At 45.6% G+C, this 16,946-nt stretch overlaps 1 protein-coding gene across 1 annotated transcript in view; it reads right to left on the bottom strand.

Moving 5' to 3' along the window:
* Myh13 (myosin heavy chain 13) overlaps positions 1–16,946 on the bottom strand; it is a 132,165-nt gene that overhangs the window by 105,194 nt on the left and 10,025 nt on the right. Inside the window, exons 10-20 of the mRNA XM_026780064.1 lie at positions 15,284–15,422; positions 11,945–12,063; positions 10,901–11,050; positions 10,629–10,799; positions 9,298–9,607; positions 7,028–7,101; positions 6,838–6,925; positions 4,403–4,520; positions 3,441–3,564; positions 1,852–1,988; positions 1,063–1,318 (exon numbers count right to left, since the gene is read on the bottom strand). Coding sequence (XP_026635865.1) covers positions 1,063–1,318; positions 1,852–1,988; positions 3,441–3,564; positions 4,403–4,520; positions 6,838–6,925; positions 7,028–7,101; positions 9,298–9,607; positions 10,629–10,799; positions 10,901–11,050; positions 11,945–12,063; positions 15,284–15,422 — 1,686 coding nt within the window. The remainder of the gene's footprint in view (positions 1–1,062; positions 1,319–1,851; positions 1,989–3,440; positions 3,565–4,402; positions 4,521–6,837; positions 6,926–7,027; positions 7,102–9,297; positions 9,608–10,628; positions 10,800–10,900; positions 11,051–11,944; positions 12,064–15,283; positions 15,423–16,946) is intronic.

A 16,946-nucleotide genomic window follows, 5' to 3' on the forward strand; every position in this document is an offset into this window, starting at 1 on the left:
GTATGAGTGAGTGTTTTGTGTGTATGAGTGAGTGTTTTGTGTGTATGAGTGAGTGTTTTGTGTGTATGAGTGAGTGTTTTGTGTGTATGAGTGAGTGTTTTCCCTGCATACGTGTGTGTGCACCGCATGCACACCTAGTGTACAGGGTCAGAAGGAGTTGGATCCTCTAGAACTGGAGTTATAGGTGGCTGTGATCCACCATGTGGGTGCTGGGAACTGAACCCAGCTCCTCTGCAAGAACAACAAGTGTTCTTATCCACTGAGCTGACTCTCCAGCCCCAAGTTGTGCACCCCTCCTCCTAAGACAGGGTTTCTCTCTGTAGCCCTGGCTGTCCTGGAGCTCACTCTGCAGACCAGCCTAGCCTCAAACTTAGAGACTTGCCTGTCTCTACCTCCTCAGTGATGGGATTAAAAGCTATGCCACCCCCACTGGGTTAAAGCCTGTACTTTATTTATATTTATTTATTTATTTAATTTTTGTTTTTGTTTTTCAAGACAGGGTTTCTCTGTGTAGCTTTGGAGCCTGTCCTGGAACTTGCTCTGTAGACCAGTCTGACCCTGAACTCACAGAAACCCACATGCCTCTGCCTACCGAGGGCTGGGATTAAAGGTATGTGCCACCACTGCTCGGAAAGGCCTGCACTTTTGGCAGATTTTTTTTGTTTTGTTTTGTTAAGACAGGATCTGACATTGTTGCCTAGGTATCTTAGTTTAGCCCAGGCTAGCCTTGAACTCATGGCAATCCCCCTGTCTTAGACTTCTGAGTAGGCATGAGTTATATCATAACCAGATCTGACAAATTTTTGTTATAATACCATACTTTTGTCCTTCATGCTTTGGAAAAATATGTCAGAATCTGTTGTGGAAGACAAAGAAGAGAGCAGAGAAGACACAAGTTCACTCTGTCGGGACCAGCCCTACTTATGACAGGGTAGTGTTGCAATACTGCTATGGACCACTGGGTGGCACCACTGCCTCTGAAATAGACAGTTCATGGGGCCCTCCCGGCTCCTCCACTGTCCTGGGAATCTGTGTTTTCACACCCAGGTAGGAGGAACTTACAGACTGGACTTGCAACTGGAGGTCATTCTTTTCCTGCAGCAGGGAGACCATTTTCTCCTCCAGCTCCTTCCGGCGAGCCTCAGATCTAGCCAGTTCCTCCTTGGCCCGTTCGAAGTCCTCCTTCATGGTGGCCATCTCCTTCTCAGCCTCCGCGCTCTTCAGGAGAGGCTTGATCTTGAAGAACAGGTTCATCCAGGGCCAGTGCTTCACATTCATGAAGGAGCGGACGTTGTACTGGATGCAGAAGATGGACTCCCTGGGCACCCACAGAGCTTGGATTAATTACCCACAGTTCTCTCTAGCACTCGTTTTCTACTTGAACCCCTCCCTCCCAGGTCCCAGAGTTTGCATCCTTCTCAGCTGGGTAGAAGGAGGGTACACCTACGCTTTGGGGATCTAGAACCAGAGTAGGTCTGTAGATGGGGGGGGGGCACTGGACACAGCATGAAAAGGTGGGGAGAAAGGAAGGTTGAGCCCTTCATGCCAACTCCAATATCTCAACCAGGCTAGAGGTCTATTGATACCAGGTCCTTCTTCGTCTGCCTATAGCTCTAATGACAACCTTGTGTGAGGATTGGAGCTTTCCATGCATGGGTCTGTTTTCCATGCTTCTGTGTACTGCTAACAGGCGGGGTTCATTTTCATATCCCCAGTGCACAGGGCGGCTGCACAGTCAATGCTGAACAAAGGATTGGTCGAATGAATGAATGGACGAGTGACCCAAAGCCGGAAGTGATGACCTGCTGCTGCAGAGGCAGGGTGGGTAAGAAGGGTGAGGCTCCGCCTTACCTCCTCTCCATCATCTTCTTGAACTCCACCCTCATCAGGTAGCCCCTGCACAAGGCCTGCGTGCGCGTCATCAGGGTCACCAGCTTCTCATCTCTCATCTCCTCCAGAAGCCCCAGGAGCCCGGCTTTGAAAAACACCTGCGTTAAAAGAGGGACGAGCCCACTTCATCCTCTGCAGGTGTCCAATCAGCCTCAGGGTCGAACCTGTTTCTTCCTAATTCCAGCCTTGACACCCTAAGTGCTTCTAGAGCTCACTTTTCAGTGGCTTTGGTCTCTGTATTTGCACCTTCTGGGCTACTGGCAAGACGGGGGGGGGGGGGGGGGGGGACGACCCGCTCACATAGGCCCCAGGCCCATCAGCCCCATTGTCTAGCTCTGCAGAACCCACATCAAGACAGTCAAGACAACCACGGGGCTCAGTTATGCCCAGACTTGGAGATAGCCACAGATGCAGCTGTCTCCCACCTTCTGGGATCTCTGTCCCTCCCTCAGATCCATTGCCTTCAGTGTCTCTGACGGAGCACCCTCTGGACCAGCTGGGAGCCCAGATTTCTTTCGCAGGGTCAGGCTACAATGGAAACAGCCCTTTGGCACCCAGCGCTTCTTATCTGAGTTATCTCTCCAAGTGGCCTTGAGTATTTAGTGGCCCTAGGCCTCCCCCCTGGGGCCTCTGCTTCTCTGGCCTCCCAAGAACTCAATGAATTGAGCACACACCTCCTTATCAACTCCCATGTTAGTTATTGTGAGGAGGCAGGGAAATGTGTCTGGATGGCTGTGCACAGGGCACACACAATGCACACAGTGCCTTGAAGTACTTCCAATGGTTGTAATTACCCTTCTCAATGGCTGTGCACAGGGAACACACATACACATAGTGACTTTGGTCCTTCCAATGATTATAACTACCCTTCTTGGTGGCTGTGCACAGAGGACACACACTCACATAGACACACACAGTGACTTTGGTTCTTCCAATGGTTGTAATTACCCTTCTTGATGGCTGTGCACAGGATAAACACATGCAGGCACGCACATGCACGTGTACACACACACAATGGTTTTGGTCTTCCAATGGTTGTAATTACCCTTCTCAAGTCATCACTCATCCTGGAGTCTGTCCTATGTTCTATGCACTCTGAGGCTCTTTATTCTCCTTTGAGAATTTCTCTCTAGGACACCAGGTGTCCCCTGCTTGCTGCTCCCTTTTCTTTTTTTTTTAAAAAATATTTATTATGTATACAATATTCTGTCTGTGTGTATGTCTACAGGCCAGAAGAGGGCACCAGACTTCATTACAGATGGTTGTGAGCCACCATGTGGTTGCTGGGAATTGAACTCAGGACCTTCGGAAGAGCAGGCAATGCTCTTAACCACTGAGCCATCTCTCCAGCCCCTGCTGCTCCCTTTTCTAACTTACGATCATTGCCTCTTAAAGATCAACACAGAGCCAGAGTCCCCAGCCATAGTCACAGGGCTCCTCTGTCTGGGCTATGAGACAAGGTTGGTCAAGTTGACCAGAAGCAAGACTTTTCCCTCTGACCAGCTGACTAGCGGCCAGGGTTGGGGAGTCTTCAGGCCACCTGTTCTCACCTTGGTATGGCCGAACCGGAACTGCTCCCGGTCTACATCAATGGAGTTCAGGAGTTTCTCAGAGGCGTTCTTGCTGTCAATGAACTGCCCTTCTGGGATGGCACTGGCATTAAGGATCCGGTACCTGAGGAGAGGAGACAATGGTTTTGACATTTCAGGATGGCATTGTACCTGAGACCAGACCTTCTAGAACCTTCTGCTCTGGCCTTAAGATGGTGAATGCTGTACTGCTAGTCTGGGAGAGGGGGGAGTCCAAGGGGGCACTCTAGGGTATGGCAGAGGGAGAGAAACATGAAGGAAGGAAGATGCACAAGTCTTAGAAAAATTGCCGTCAGAGGAAAAGGCTCTTATCTGACCTGAAAGATCTTTGACTTTAATTGTGACTTGGAGACTTTGTTCTTCCTACCTTTCAAGGGGTCTGGATTTCCTGGATTTCCAGAAGGAAAGAGGTGTTCTAGAGCAGAGGGTTTCAACTGGCAGATTAGGGTTTCTCTGTAGCTTTGGAGCCTATCTTGGAATTTGCTCTGTAGACCAGGCTGGCCTCGAACTCACAGAGATCCGCCTGCCTCTACCTCCCAAGTGCTAGGATTAAATGCATGCACCACCACTGCCTGGCTTGATGTTTAGTACTTTTGATGGTCACAAGGCAGGAATGTGGTATGTGGCTTGCTATGAGCATCTTTGGGTAGTGGCTAGAGATGTGGCTAGGATCCGCTAAAGTACAAGAGCTCCTCTATACAAAGGCTCAGATGGTTCCAGAAGTCTATCTATGACCAATAGATCAGTTAGGGCCATCCCCAGACTCTCTGGGGACATGGGTCTATCCTTCCAGCACAATGAAGTCCAGAAACCCTGAGAGGCTTGTTTCTTTACCAGCTGCTGAGGCCAACAGTGCTTTGGATTGGGGTGTGTGTGCAAAAGTTGTCCTCAAAGGAGATAGATACCCCGAAGAGGCAACCTACCGCTGTTTGAAGTCAGCATAGAGGATTCGGCTGGGGAATCCTTTCCTGCAGATCCGGATGCCCTCCAGGACCCCATTACAGCGCAGCTGATGCATGACCAAGTAGTGGTCCATCACACCTGGGGGGAAAGTGTGGGGGTGGGAAGTGGGAGGCTTTTCATTATTTGTCTTTGATGATCTGAGACACCATGAACTTGGATTTGAGTGTGTTGATATTAGCCCTGAGTGGGGTGACTACAACTTGTCTACTAAGTATCACAAAGGAGATGTCCCAGTCTTAGGGAGATTCCAGCACCCCAAGGCCACAGGGAGAAATCTTTATCCTGCCAGAGGCTCCATTTTTAACTGACTCCAAGGAAAGGCAGGGGTGTGTGGAAAGGCCCTGGGACTCCTTGTTAGACAGCCTGGGAGAGCCTTCCTTCCCATCTCTGCTGGGGTGAAAATGTCAAATATGCAGAGCCTGTCACATAAGAAACAAAATCTGGGAGGAGAAAGCCACAGTAGGGAGTGGAGGCTCAGTGCGGGGCTGGTGGGCATTTGCTCAGCACCTGCCTCAGGAAACAGGGGTTGAGTAGAAAGGTTGGGGCCAGTGGGACCAGAGGGGCCTATGACAGAGACGTCATGGCCACTCTTGGTAACCAGCTTGGCCAGGGGGTTAAAGGAGAGATACCACTGTTATGGTGATTTCTTACTGTAAGCTGGGGAGAGATGCTGCTCAGGCTGTCTTGGACTTCATCTTAGAGAAATTTCTAGAATGCCTACAGGCTGTCCTGCTTGCTCCGAAGACTGATCCTTATACCAGTTTCAGAACGTGATGGGAGCTGTAGCCCCTCCCACTAAAATTATCTATGCCTGACCTTTCACACTTAAATTCATTAGCAAGAAGGGTTCATCTCAGCTGCCCTAAGCCGAGCTCTGTGCGGCTGACAGCTATGACACCAGATGGTGCCGATGACGTAGAGCAATGCTGTGGCTGCCCAAAGGCCATCGGCTAGGGATTTCCTACAGAAGGATTGGTGAAGCTGGAGGAGGAAATACATCTATCAGAATTCCAGGAGGATTTGTGAAGGAAACCTTAGGCATCTGGTCTGCTTCCCCTCTGTCTCCTCCCACTTCTGTTCCTTTCCCTTTTGATGGTAATGACTTCATTTTACTGATATTTTGAATAGAAAAGTAGATTTAAATGGTTCTTGAGACTCTCATAATCCAAGGGTGCTCTTCCAGCTTTGTCACAAGATGAAATACTCTTTTTGGAAAATTTTCAACATTTCTACTTCTTGGTTATATTAGAGAAAAATTTTAAATATACAAATAAACTTTCTTGTTTCTTTAAAAACCATATTGGTATTCATTTCTGTTGATTTTATAACATGCATTACTTTGGGTTTATATTTCTCATTTTTCACATTTCTTCATAGTATCTGCTGATTTTTAATTTTAGCAGATGCACAAAACATTATGACTATGCAGATTAATGAAGCCCAGGATATTTCAATACATGAATGATATTGCTGCCAGTTCAAACATAACTGTGTTATTTACCAACTGCATGAAAGGGGGAACTTGTGTGCCTTGGAAAATGAAAAAAATGAGGACACGGTGCTCCCAGGTGTGAGCTGAGGAGATTTACTGTAGACATAAGGAAGGGCATAGCCTCGGGCATCTGGAATATACTGTAGACTGAGGAAGAGCATAGCCTCGGGCATCTGGAATGGTCCAGACTGAACAGGACTGGCAAACTGAACCAGGCCATGAGAGGACGGGGGAAGAGCCAGAGAGGAAGAAAAGAGAGTACCTGGAACCCAGAGACCAAGAGGACAGGTAGCTGAAGTCTATAGAAGCCCTGAGGCTGGGGGAAGGGAAGAGAGGCTCAGTCAGGTGTTGGAGAGGCTGAGGGATGCAGGTGGGGTGAGACGTACTGAAGGGGGGCAAAACTCTGTGTGGGCCAAGGCTGAGAGGGACAGGTAGCCAGCGGTCCACTTTGATATGGTAAATAGGCACCTGGGATGTAGGTTAATGGAAAAATCCATAGGTCCCTTTTTGCAAGAATGATTTATTTTAGCAAGTAGGAACTGCCTTCTTTTTTTTAAAAAAAAATTGTTTTTATTGAGCTATACTTTTTTTCTCTGCTCCCCTCCCTTCCCAGGAACTATCTTCTTTAAAAGGCCAGGGTACGCTGGCTTTTGTCTAAATGCTAGACTTTGGGAAAAAAATTTTTTTTGAGACCTAACATGCCTCGATTTCTGATTTCTTTATTTGTAAAATATGGAAAATAGTCGCTTATACTTCATAAGCTGTAGGATTGTGTTGAAGCTGGTAACTGGATTAAAGCCCTAGCATGTGGTAAGGAGTCCCCTGAACCCCTGTTAAGACAAGGCTACAAATCCACAGGAGTCCTGTTCTCTTTGAATAATGCTAGCCTGAGTTGTTACTCACCAGGAGTCTTGGTCTCGTTGGGAATCAGGCATCGGACAAAATGAGGATGGGTGCTCCTTAAGTTGGTCATCAGTTTGTTTAAATTTTCCTAGGATGCAGACCAAAGCAAGCACATTTCTCTTAGCACATGCCATTTCATTGGGGAGAGAAACAAGCCAATGAGGAAGGTGCCAAGACAGAAACCGCATACCCTGAACACAGCCGACACTGTCTGGAAAGAGGAACCCTTCTTCTTCCCTCCCTTCTTGCTTCCTGCCGAGTCACCTGCAGAGTGACACAGAGCTGGGGTCAGGAGTAGCACAGGGGGCCCAGAGAAGGGTTCAGGAGTGCCTCATCCCTGCCTGGCCACAGGAGTGTTGGCTGCATTGGCCCAAGGAGTCAAATTTTCATTGGACTGTTCTCAGCATACACCTAAGTTGCCCAGATTTGGGGATACTCAACTTTAACACTGTGCGATTGGGCTTGGGTGGGATGTGGTAACGTTTAGCTGGGAGCATAGTATGTATTCTTGGGGTAGAGGGACAATCCTTTCCTAGGGGAGTCTGACATTTAATCAAATGGTTGAGACCTCCTTCTCCATGATTGGAGTCTCATATGTTCATTCCTTTTATTATTTATTAATTACTTTTGATTTTTGAGACCAGGTCTTGCTCTGTAGTGCAGGCTGGCTTTGAACTTGCACCAATCCTTCTGCCTCAACTACCCCAGGGCTGGGATCATAAGACTAGGCCTTAGCATCCTGGAATCTGCCTTCATGAGGAAGAAGCTGAAAATAACAAAACTATATATTTTTTTCAAGAAAATCCTATAGCATATTTTCTTTTCTAAGAGAAACAACCTAATTCATTATCTCAGCTTGAAATCAGTGGTGTTTGGATTTACAGAATGTCTCTGAAATTTAATCACAGTTCAGCTTGGGGGAAAATTCCCTCTCTCTTCCTTGTGCTCCTGTCATTTGTCTTTCTCTGTCCACAGGGACAGGCAGGGATGTATACTTGGGTCAGGGAGGAAAGGCCAGAAGGCCTTTTGTCAGACCCACAGGTTCTTCTTCTACTAATGCCTTGACACTGTCCCTAAGTGAGGCTGCCCCATGAGACAGTTAGAGGTACCAAAGAAAACCATTTCATCATTCGAGTTTAAATTGTGCTCATTTATTATAATTCTCTGCCCAAAGAATAACTAGACATTAACTTTTTAAAATTATGTCATTATCTTGTATGCATTTTAAATCAAAGAGATTAACTAATAAATGCATGCATTTAAATGGTCAATACTTTATAACTAGATCTTGGGCGGTTGTTTAGTGTGTCACACCTATTAGCACACTGAGTGTGAGTGGACTGGGAACTTTGGCGATCGGTGCCAGCTGCTCTGTCGCTATGCTGGGAACAACTTCTGCGGGTTGCCCAAATAATTGCACATAGGGCCTGGCTGTGACAACACACTCTGGCATCCTAGTACTTTGGAGTTTGAGACAGGAGGATTGCATGTTTGGGGTGTTCTGGGATACATACTGAATTATGGGCTAGCTTGAACTACAAAGTGAGGCCCTGTCTCAAACAAGCACAGTTACCTCATGTTAATGGCACCAACTGGAAAAAACGTGAAGACCATGTAACCCTGCATTTTTATTCCTAGGTGTACCCTCATGGAGCTGACAACAGGGAAGCACCCAGAGATCTGCATTTACAGAAGGGCAGTCAGAAAGTGGAGACGGCCCAGACACCCGCTGACTAGTAAAGGCAGAGACAGAGCGGAGACAGCTGTGCAGGGAGATAGCGTAGCCTGTAGAAAGGAATCCAGACATAATACCCACCCTGGCATGCACCAACCTTGAAAACACTAAGTCTGAATAAAAGACTTCATCACATCTGACTACACTTCTATGAGATTTCCAAGCTACCCACACGTTCAACTAGCCTCAGCTAGAGAGGGAGTTCCAACGCCCATAACTGCACAGGTCCTTATATCAATGTCTTGGTATTATCACTAAGTGAGAAGACAGATACCCTGACCAACTTTGAAGAAAATAATCCATAGAGACGGAGGGTAGAACAGAGGTTCCCAGGACCCGGGAACAGGAATGATGAGAGTTACATATAGATTATAGGGGTAATTGAGATAACCTTAAAATAGATAGTAGTGATGATTGCCTAACATTATAAACGTATAAAAAAAAACCCTACTGAACTCTTTAAGCACTAATTTTATTGTATTTATATTACACCTTAGTTTTTTTTTTAATTATTAAACAATGAAGTACTGACTACCCCATCCAATCTACCCAGTTAGAGCCCAATTTACCTCCATGGAGCTCACTGTTTTAAGAAGAACATGGGAAATATGAGGGATAAAAATGGAGGTGAGAACTTGAAGCTCATGTTGGGCTGATTTATCTATGAGTGGCTTTAGGGTGTGAATAATTACACAGGACTTTCCATGAGGGAGAAAGAATCTCACCTGCATCTGCACCAGCATAGTTGGAAAAGAGGAAGGATAACAGCTTCAGGGAAGACTTCTGGTAGAGCCCCACCACGGTCTCATTCAGGGGGTCCTTGTTCTTGTCCAGCCAGCCTGCGATGTTGTAGTCTACGGTGCCCGCATAGTGCACCAGCGAGAAGTGGGCTTCAGCCTTGCCTTTGGCTGGCTTGGGCTTCTGGAAGTTGTTGGACTTTCCAAGATGCTGGTCATACAGTTTGTTCTTGAAGGAGGTGTCTGTTGCTTTGGGGAACATGCACTCCTCTTCCAGGATGGAGAAGATGCCCATTGGCTAGAAGGAGTATGACAGAGATGGTGTCTTTATGGTTAAGAAGCCATCCTGGTGACTCATGGTTGGAGAAAGCAAAGAGAAATCCTTTGGTGCCACTATCGTGGTGCTAAGAGTACTGGAATGTGAGCCACCATAGCAAGGCTCCTGGTGTGTTTGGTGCAGCCCCAGAATAGTGGTAGGTACTAAGAATGAAGTCATTGAAGTCATGCTGGATAGATTAGTCTACAACTAATAATCCCCCCGTTTCAGATTCTTAGGTGATGGGATAACAGGAATGTACCAGCAGGTCTAGCATGGAAGGCCCTCGTTAAAAGTTAACATCATCCTTTGTTTTCACAGTAGCTTCCCACTAAGAATGGCACTGTCCCTGGCCTGTCCTCTTTGAATTTAGGGCCATGTCAGTAGGTAAGAGATGCCACAATGCATGCTGGGATTCCACTGACATGCTTGTAGTCTTGTATTTTAACCACTCAGGTGCCTCCTTAGGTGTGACAACAGCTCTGAGTGCTTTCTGAGTCTCTCTCTTTCTCAGCTTACCCTCTCTGTAAGGAGGATACTATCCAAAGAAGTATAGTATCTTCAAGGAAGAGGAGCAAAGTGGGGTGCCCACCATGGAGAAAGGGAGAGAGAGAGAGAGGGAGGGAGGGAGAGAGGGAGAGAGAGAAGGAGGGATGGATGGAGGGAGGGAAGGAGGAAAGGAAGAAGGGAGGAAGGAAAGGAAGGAGGGAGGAAGGGAGGGAGGAAAGAAAGGAGGAAAGGAAGAAAGGAGGGAAGGAAGGAAGGAAGAAAGGAAGAAAAAGAGAGAGAAAGAAAGAAAGAGAAAAAGAAAGAAAGAAAAAGAGAGAGAAAGAAAGAGAAAAAGAAAGAAAGAAAAAGAGAGAGAAAGAAAGAAAGAGAAAAAGAAAGAAAGAAAGAAAGAGAGAAAGAGAGAAAGAAAGAAAGAAAGAAAAAAAGAAAGAAAGAAAGAAAGAAAGAAAGAAAGAAAGAAAGAAAGAAAGAAAGAAAGAAAGTCTATCCCTACCTTCTCGATGAGCTCGATGCAGGCGGCCAGGTCCATCCCGAAGTCGATGAATTTCCACTCGATGCCTTCCTTCTTGTACTCCTCCTGCTCCAGCACGAACATGTGGTGGTTGAAGAACTGCTGCAGCTTCTCGTTGGTGAAGTTGATGCACAGCTGCTCCAGGCTGTTGAACTGGGTGCAAAATGGAAGAATTTAAGTCTGAACAATCCCTGTGAGTGAATTTGGAAGCAGAGCTAAGCAGAGTAAGCCAGTCATTTGTCTAAATAGCTTACATCAAAGATCTCAAAGCCAGCGATGTCCAAGACCCCAATGAAGTACTGCCTGGGCTGCTTGGTGTCCAGCTGCTGGTTGATGCGGGTGACCATCCACAGGAACATCTTCTCATAGACGGCTTTGGCCAGGGCGCCCACTGAGTTGGTCACCTTGAGAAAGGACCATCCATTTAACATCCATGTTAAGTCATTACTCTACACTCATTGGTTACATTAAGTTGAAGCATGAAACTGACATCATGATAGTCAAAAGTAGTTGAACGTTGACAATTTCACATCATTCAGAATCTTATTAAAGATTTCTTAAGACATCTGTCTAGCTCATGATAGTCTCCTTTCTCTAAGAACAGTTCCACTAAGGACATAGTTTTTTATTTTGTTTTGTTTTGTTTGTTTTTGGTTTTTCGAGACAAGGATTCTCTGTAGCTTTGGAGCCTGTTTTGGAACTAGCTCAGGTAGACCAGGCTGGCCTTGAACTCACAGAGATCTGCCTGCCTCTGCTGGGATTAAAGGCAAGTGCTACCACTGCCAGGCTAAGAACATAGTTTCTTAACAGCCATGGTTATACCATATAACAGCCCTGGCCCTGCTTCACCTAGAGGAGAAGTCTTTATGTAGGTTGGATGAATTAGTGTTTCTTGATAAAATTTGGAATTGGGATCACAAAATACTGGTCTGAATTTCAGGTTTAAAGTGGAAGCATGGAGGTGTAAGTTTGAAAGGTCTAAGGGAGGTCTCAGGTGGGAAGAATAGAGAGAGCTTATGTAGCAAAGACACACTAGAGGAGAGCTAATAGTATGTGGAACCCCCAAAGGAGTCAGAGAGAGGCAGCCAGCCTTCATTTCCTGGGTACCAGCCCTTATAGTACCTAGTGAGCATGCCTGCATCGGCATCCCTTGGGTCACCTTTGAGATCTAAGGATAACTCCCACCTTGATGTTGAAGTCAGTTTATACTACTTTCCTGATGTCACTGGAAGAATGCCGGGGACACAATTCAGATAGCAGGCCAGCTAAGTCAGCCAGATTCTGGGAATCTCTGTTACCTGCTGGACGTTCTGTCCTTTGGTGACATACTCATTTCCAACCTTCACTCTCGGACAGCACAGGCCTTTCAGCATCTCTGCAGAATTCAGTCCCATCAAGTACCCAGCTTTGTCAGCCACTGAGGAAAGAGAAGACATGGTGCTGTACAGAAGCAGAAGTCACTGGGCTGTCCAGTTAGCCTAGCGGCCTCCCAGAAACACGTCTCTTAGTTCTTTGTGAAGTCTCTGTATTCTCTTGTGTTACCAGGCCTGGACTTGCTTGTGAAGCTTCAACCCATAGTCCAGGGATCTTTTGTTCTCACTAACTCCCAATCCGTCTCCTAGGCGCAAACTTTACACACAGTAAGCTTGTGTTTCCCTTCTTTTCTCTAGGTATTGAGGGTATCATCCAGGGCTTTTGACTTGCAAGCACTCTACCACCTACCGAGTACATGCCCAGACAATATGCTTTTTGACTTATTTTTGACCTACTAATATTTCAGCTTCATTAACATGTTAGTCAGCTGGGCATGGTGGCATACCCCATTTGTCACAGAACTTGGGAGTCAGAGACAGGCAGAACTCTATGAGGTTAGGCCAGGCTGGTCTATATGCAAGTTCCAGGACCGTCAGGACTACATAAAGAGATCTTATTTCAAAACAACAACAACAATTGAAACAACAACAACAAAAAATCCCAAAACTGAAAGTCCCCAGACCAAAAGCATTTTAGTTACGTGGGAACACCTGTGGTCCCACCAACCATGAATTGAAAATGCTAAGAAAAAGAATTGCATCTGGGCTGTCTAGATGGCTTGGCAGGTAAAGGTGCTTTCTGTCCAGCCTAACGACCTGGGTTTAATCCCCAGGACTCATGCAATGAAAGATGAGAACTAAATCCTTTAAAGTTGTCCTCAGATGTCAACACAGGGACCCTGACACGTATAACTCCCTCACACCCTGAAAAATAGAAGTAGGGTTAAAAAAATAATTGTATTGCCAGTCATGTGGCTCACATCCTTAATTCTAGTACCCAAGAGGCAGAGTTAAGTGGAGCTCTGTGAATTTTAGGCTAGCCTGATTTATATCGTGTGTTTTCGACTAGCCAGGGCTACTTAGTGAGATCCTGTCTCAAAAAAAAAAAAAATCACAAACACAAAAACAAACAAAAAACTGCCTCTGGACTGAGCACTATAGCTTGGTTATTTACAGTGTATCAGATGTCAAGCCAAATAAACCCCTTCCTCCCCTGGATTGCTTTTGATCATGGCTTTCATCAGAGCAACAGAAGGAAAACTATGACATGGCGGTTGTAGGAGTTCCTCAATATCTAAGCCTGGAAAATGCCAATGACGACTGCAGATAGGTTTGTGTACTTTGTGGACATTTACTGACATCAGCTGAGCCCATCACGAAGGCAGAGAAATGCCTCTTCCCAGGCAGACCCTTCCCTGACTGGGACTCTCATCTTGTTTCTGCCAATGGAGGCAGGTTCACTAAATCCCTGTGTAGCATTTGTTAAGTACGTTATCAACAGTCAGAAAGCACACTTTATTCTGCTCAAACTATCACTTTTTCTTGCTTTGCTCACGCAAGTGGATGGGACCAGTTATTCATCATTCATCACTCTTATACTTGATCAACCCATGCTCATGTCCTCCAATCACTGGCCTTTCCCTTGCTTTCAGCAGCTGTGGAACACTACAGCAGCAAAGAGGATCAGACTGCTGCCTCCAGTATGGACTGCCTGGCTCCGGATTTTGCTTTTGCTTCTCCAGGTTTTAGTTTTGTTGTTTGCAAGATTGGAGGTGATGCCAGTGTTGGGGTTTTAGGGTTACTGGGGGGCATGCCTAGTGTTTGGTGGATGCCTGCTTTTCATACACAGGTTGGCATGATCATCATAGGTGCTCGTGCCTGACTAAGTTCCCCACTGTCTCTTTTGTTGGGGTTCTTTCTGCTGTAAACACGAGGCACCTGATCGCTAGGGAAGGACGAGGGCCAGGGACTCTATCAAAATGTGTTTCTATGCAATCCATGCTTGTTGAGGATCCTGATGCATATTCTCCAAGATTCCATGTTTGAAGTAGGCTGACTGCTGACTGATTTACGCCCCTGCTACTTGGATTGGCCATGGTTTATATAGCTTCCCAAATGCAAATCTGCCACACATCCTTTTCTCGGTAGCCAGAGTGGATCTCTTCTCTTCCTCAGTTCCCAACGCACCATCTCTCTTGTCTCCTCGCTTACCACAGTGTATCTGCCTCTCCCTGTATCTTTCAGAATCCTAAGCATCCTTTGCAGTCCAATTTACTGTCCTCTACTCCAGAAAGGCCCCCATAATTGTCCTGGGTCAAATGTTTCCTGTTATGAATTTTGTTTCTCCTTTCACCATGTACCACTGAGATAGACAGGCATCTAAGATGGGTCACAAGACACACGCCTCTGGTGCACATCTTGTATCATCTTCCCATGAGCATGGGTGGGTTCTATGAGTATGGTAGGCTATCATACCCATGGTAATACTACTGATCAGATGACTTTAAGTCAGCAAAAGGGAGATTAATTCAGGCTGAAAGAAACAAATCATGAGAGCCTTAACAGCACACTGGTAAGGTCATTTAGATCTTCCTAACCTTTAAGCCTTGCCTATAGAACCTTCTTGATGCCCCCAGGTTTAACCAACCAGATTCATACACTGCAGGGATGGAATCAACAGGTAGATTATTAGGGGTAACCCACCATCATTCACCCCTTCATTCAAAGAATTTTTAGGATGCACATGAAAGAAGTAAGGGCCAAAGACTAGGCCACATGGGGTGGTGTGGGTTCTGTTGCCTTTCCTCTCTTCCTGCTTCCCTCAGCTTTACTTCCAGGATTTCTCCGGGTAAGGTAGAGAGTGGCCAGGTGAGAATTACAGAGGGAAAAGAGTTGTTTACCAGTCTTTGGTTCAGAGTCAAGTTCAATAGATGTCAGGGTGGGAATGACAGCGACAGGAAGAAGAAAATTTGACTCCCTTTTTTATCAGAGATTTTCATTTTTGGTTCAAATTATCAGGACAGTATCCTGGGCATTGGTGTTAGTACACACAGAGAGAAAGTGAAGTTCACTTAGTAATAGTCTAATGGTCCACTCATTCAAGTCCTCCTTAAAAATCGGGTGAGAGTAGGTGTCAATTTGACACTCTAAGTCTCCGTGAAATGAGTGGACTTGTTTAAGACATGAGCAATGAGCCTTGAACAACTCAAATTCAAGGTATATAATTTTGGAAGAGCAGAAAAAGCTTATTTCATATAACGGCAAACCATATATGAGCATCATGGTGGGAAATCAACCCCCACTCTCCCCCTCAGGTCCAGTTACCTTCGGTGCCATCTGGCTCTGCTTGTTCCTCTCTCTGCTTCTGTTTGAACTTCATGTTTCCATAATGCATCACGGCCCCCGTCAGCTTGTAGATCCCCACTTTCTCCTCTGGGCTAAAACCCAGGATGTCAATGGCATTCTAGAAGGAAGAAAAGGGACTCAGGGATCCTTTTTGTGTATCATATGAAACACCATTTGCATATGACTTACAGAAGCATATGAATACGTGATGTGTTGCATTAAAGGCTAAAACCCAGTTTTAAATGTGTCTGTTTAGGTGAATGGAGATTATAGGAAGAGGAGGAAGTATTTCTTTTCTTTCATCAGATAAGAACTGGCTATGATCTTTCCAATCACTATATAATACCGGAGGAAGAAAATTGCATAGGCAGTGATGGAGAAATTGTGCCCAAAAGTTTCAGTTTTTCATTGTAACATAGAATTCACAGAGTTGTACATTATTTAGAAAATGCACTATGGAATAATAGCCATGGGAAGGAAGGTCAGCAGAGATATTACCAATTTTCAGATGAGCAAAGGACACATTTTTATAGAGCTCCCCTTTTATATAAGGTATTGGATGAGGCACTATCCATATATTATCTTATTAAGTCCACATAATACCTTATAGGTTTATAGATAGTCTTATGTAAGTATAAGTGCATGCGCACACACACACACACATCCTCATGTTCACAGATCTTATAGATATACAAACTTGTGGGTGCAGAAGTAGAATCCTCTGAGGGTAAGAACCTATCCAGAGTCCTATAAAGAGGATGTCATGGGATGGGGGCAAGAGCTAGTCTGGATTTAGTATTTGCTGATTTGATTTCAAAACCATTTTGCTCATAAGGTTTTCAAATGACAAAACCAAAAAATCAAGAAGGCCTTCTCTGGGGTACACAAGTTGATTATGTAACAGGTTTGCACTCTACAAATTGTTCTTTGATGGGGTTGAAACCTGCCTGGACATGTCTGAATTGGTAGGATAGACCCAGTGGGTCAGCAGGATAATAGTAAAGAGTGAGGCACTCTGGGCTGGCATGCCTGTGTAGGCAAGAAGAGCCTTCCCAAGGATCTAGTGAAGGATGGAGGGCTCAGCGATCAGAAAAGAGACAGCCATGACAGTTATCCCTGAGTCCATTTCCTATCTCAGTGGTGCGTAGCTATGTCCCAGGGAGAGGTTGCATTACATTAAAAGACTCTCACTAAACTCTAGAAGGGACAAAGAGAAAGCATAACTGTTTGGGGAACCTCTTGGGGAACATAATCTCCAAAAGGCATTCTTTTCTCAGACCATTAACTGTCACCCAGAAGAAATGCCACCAGTAGGGGAGCAGTAGGAGAACTCGGGTGTAGACACTGACACTTTCGGTGTGAGGAGCCCTCGTCTGTGGATTCAAGCGCCAAGGACTGAAAATATTTGGGGAGGAGTCACTGTGCCAAGCATATTATAAATGCTTTCCCACATTCCAGGTGTAATGATATTGGGCATGCCATTGTAATCTAGAAAGTTCCTGTTCAAGAACGGCAGAATTTTTAAAAATGCAAAATAGAGTTTTAAGAGTAAGTTTATGATTTTGTTGGGCCTCAGTCATAGCTGCCTTCAGCCACATGCATGACCCGCATACCTGCCTACATAACACAGCTGTCTATATCA

This window comes from Microtus ochrogaster, chromosome 7, assembly GCF_000317375.1.
Source record: "Microtus ochrogaster isolate Prairie Vole_2 chromosome 7, MicOch1.0, whole genome shotgun sequence".
Classification (NCBI taxonomy): Eukaryota; Metazoa; Chordata; class Mammalia; order Rodentia; family Cricetidae; genus Microtus; species Microtus ochrogaster.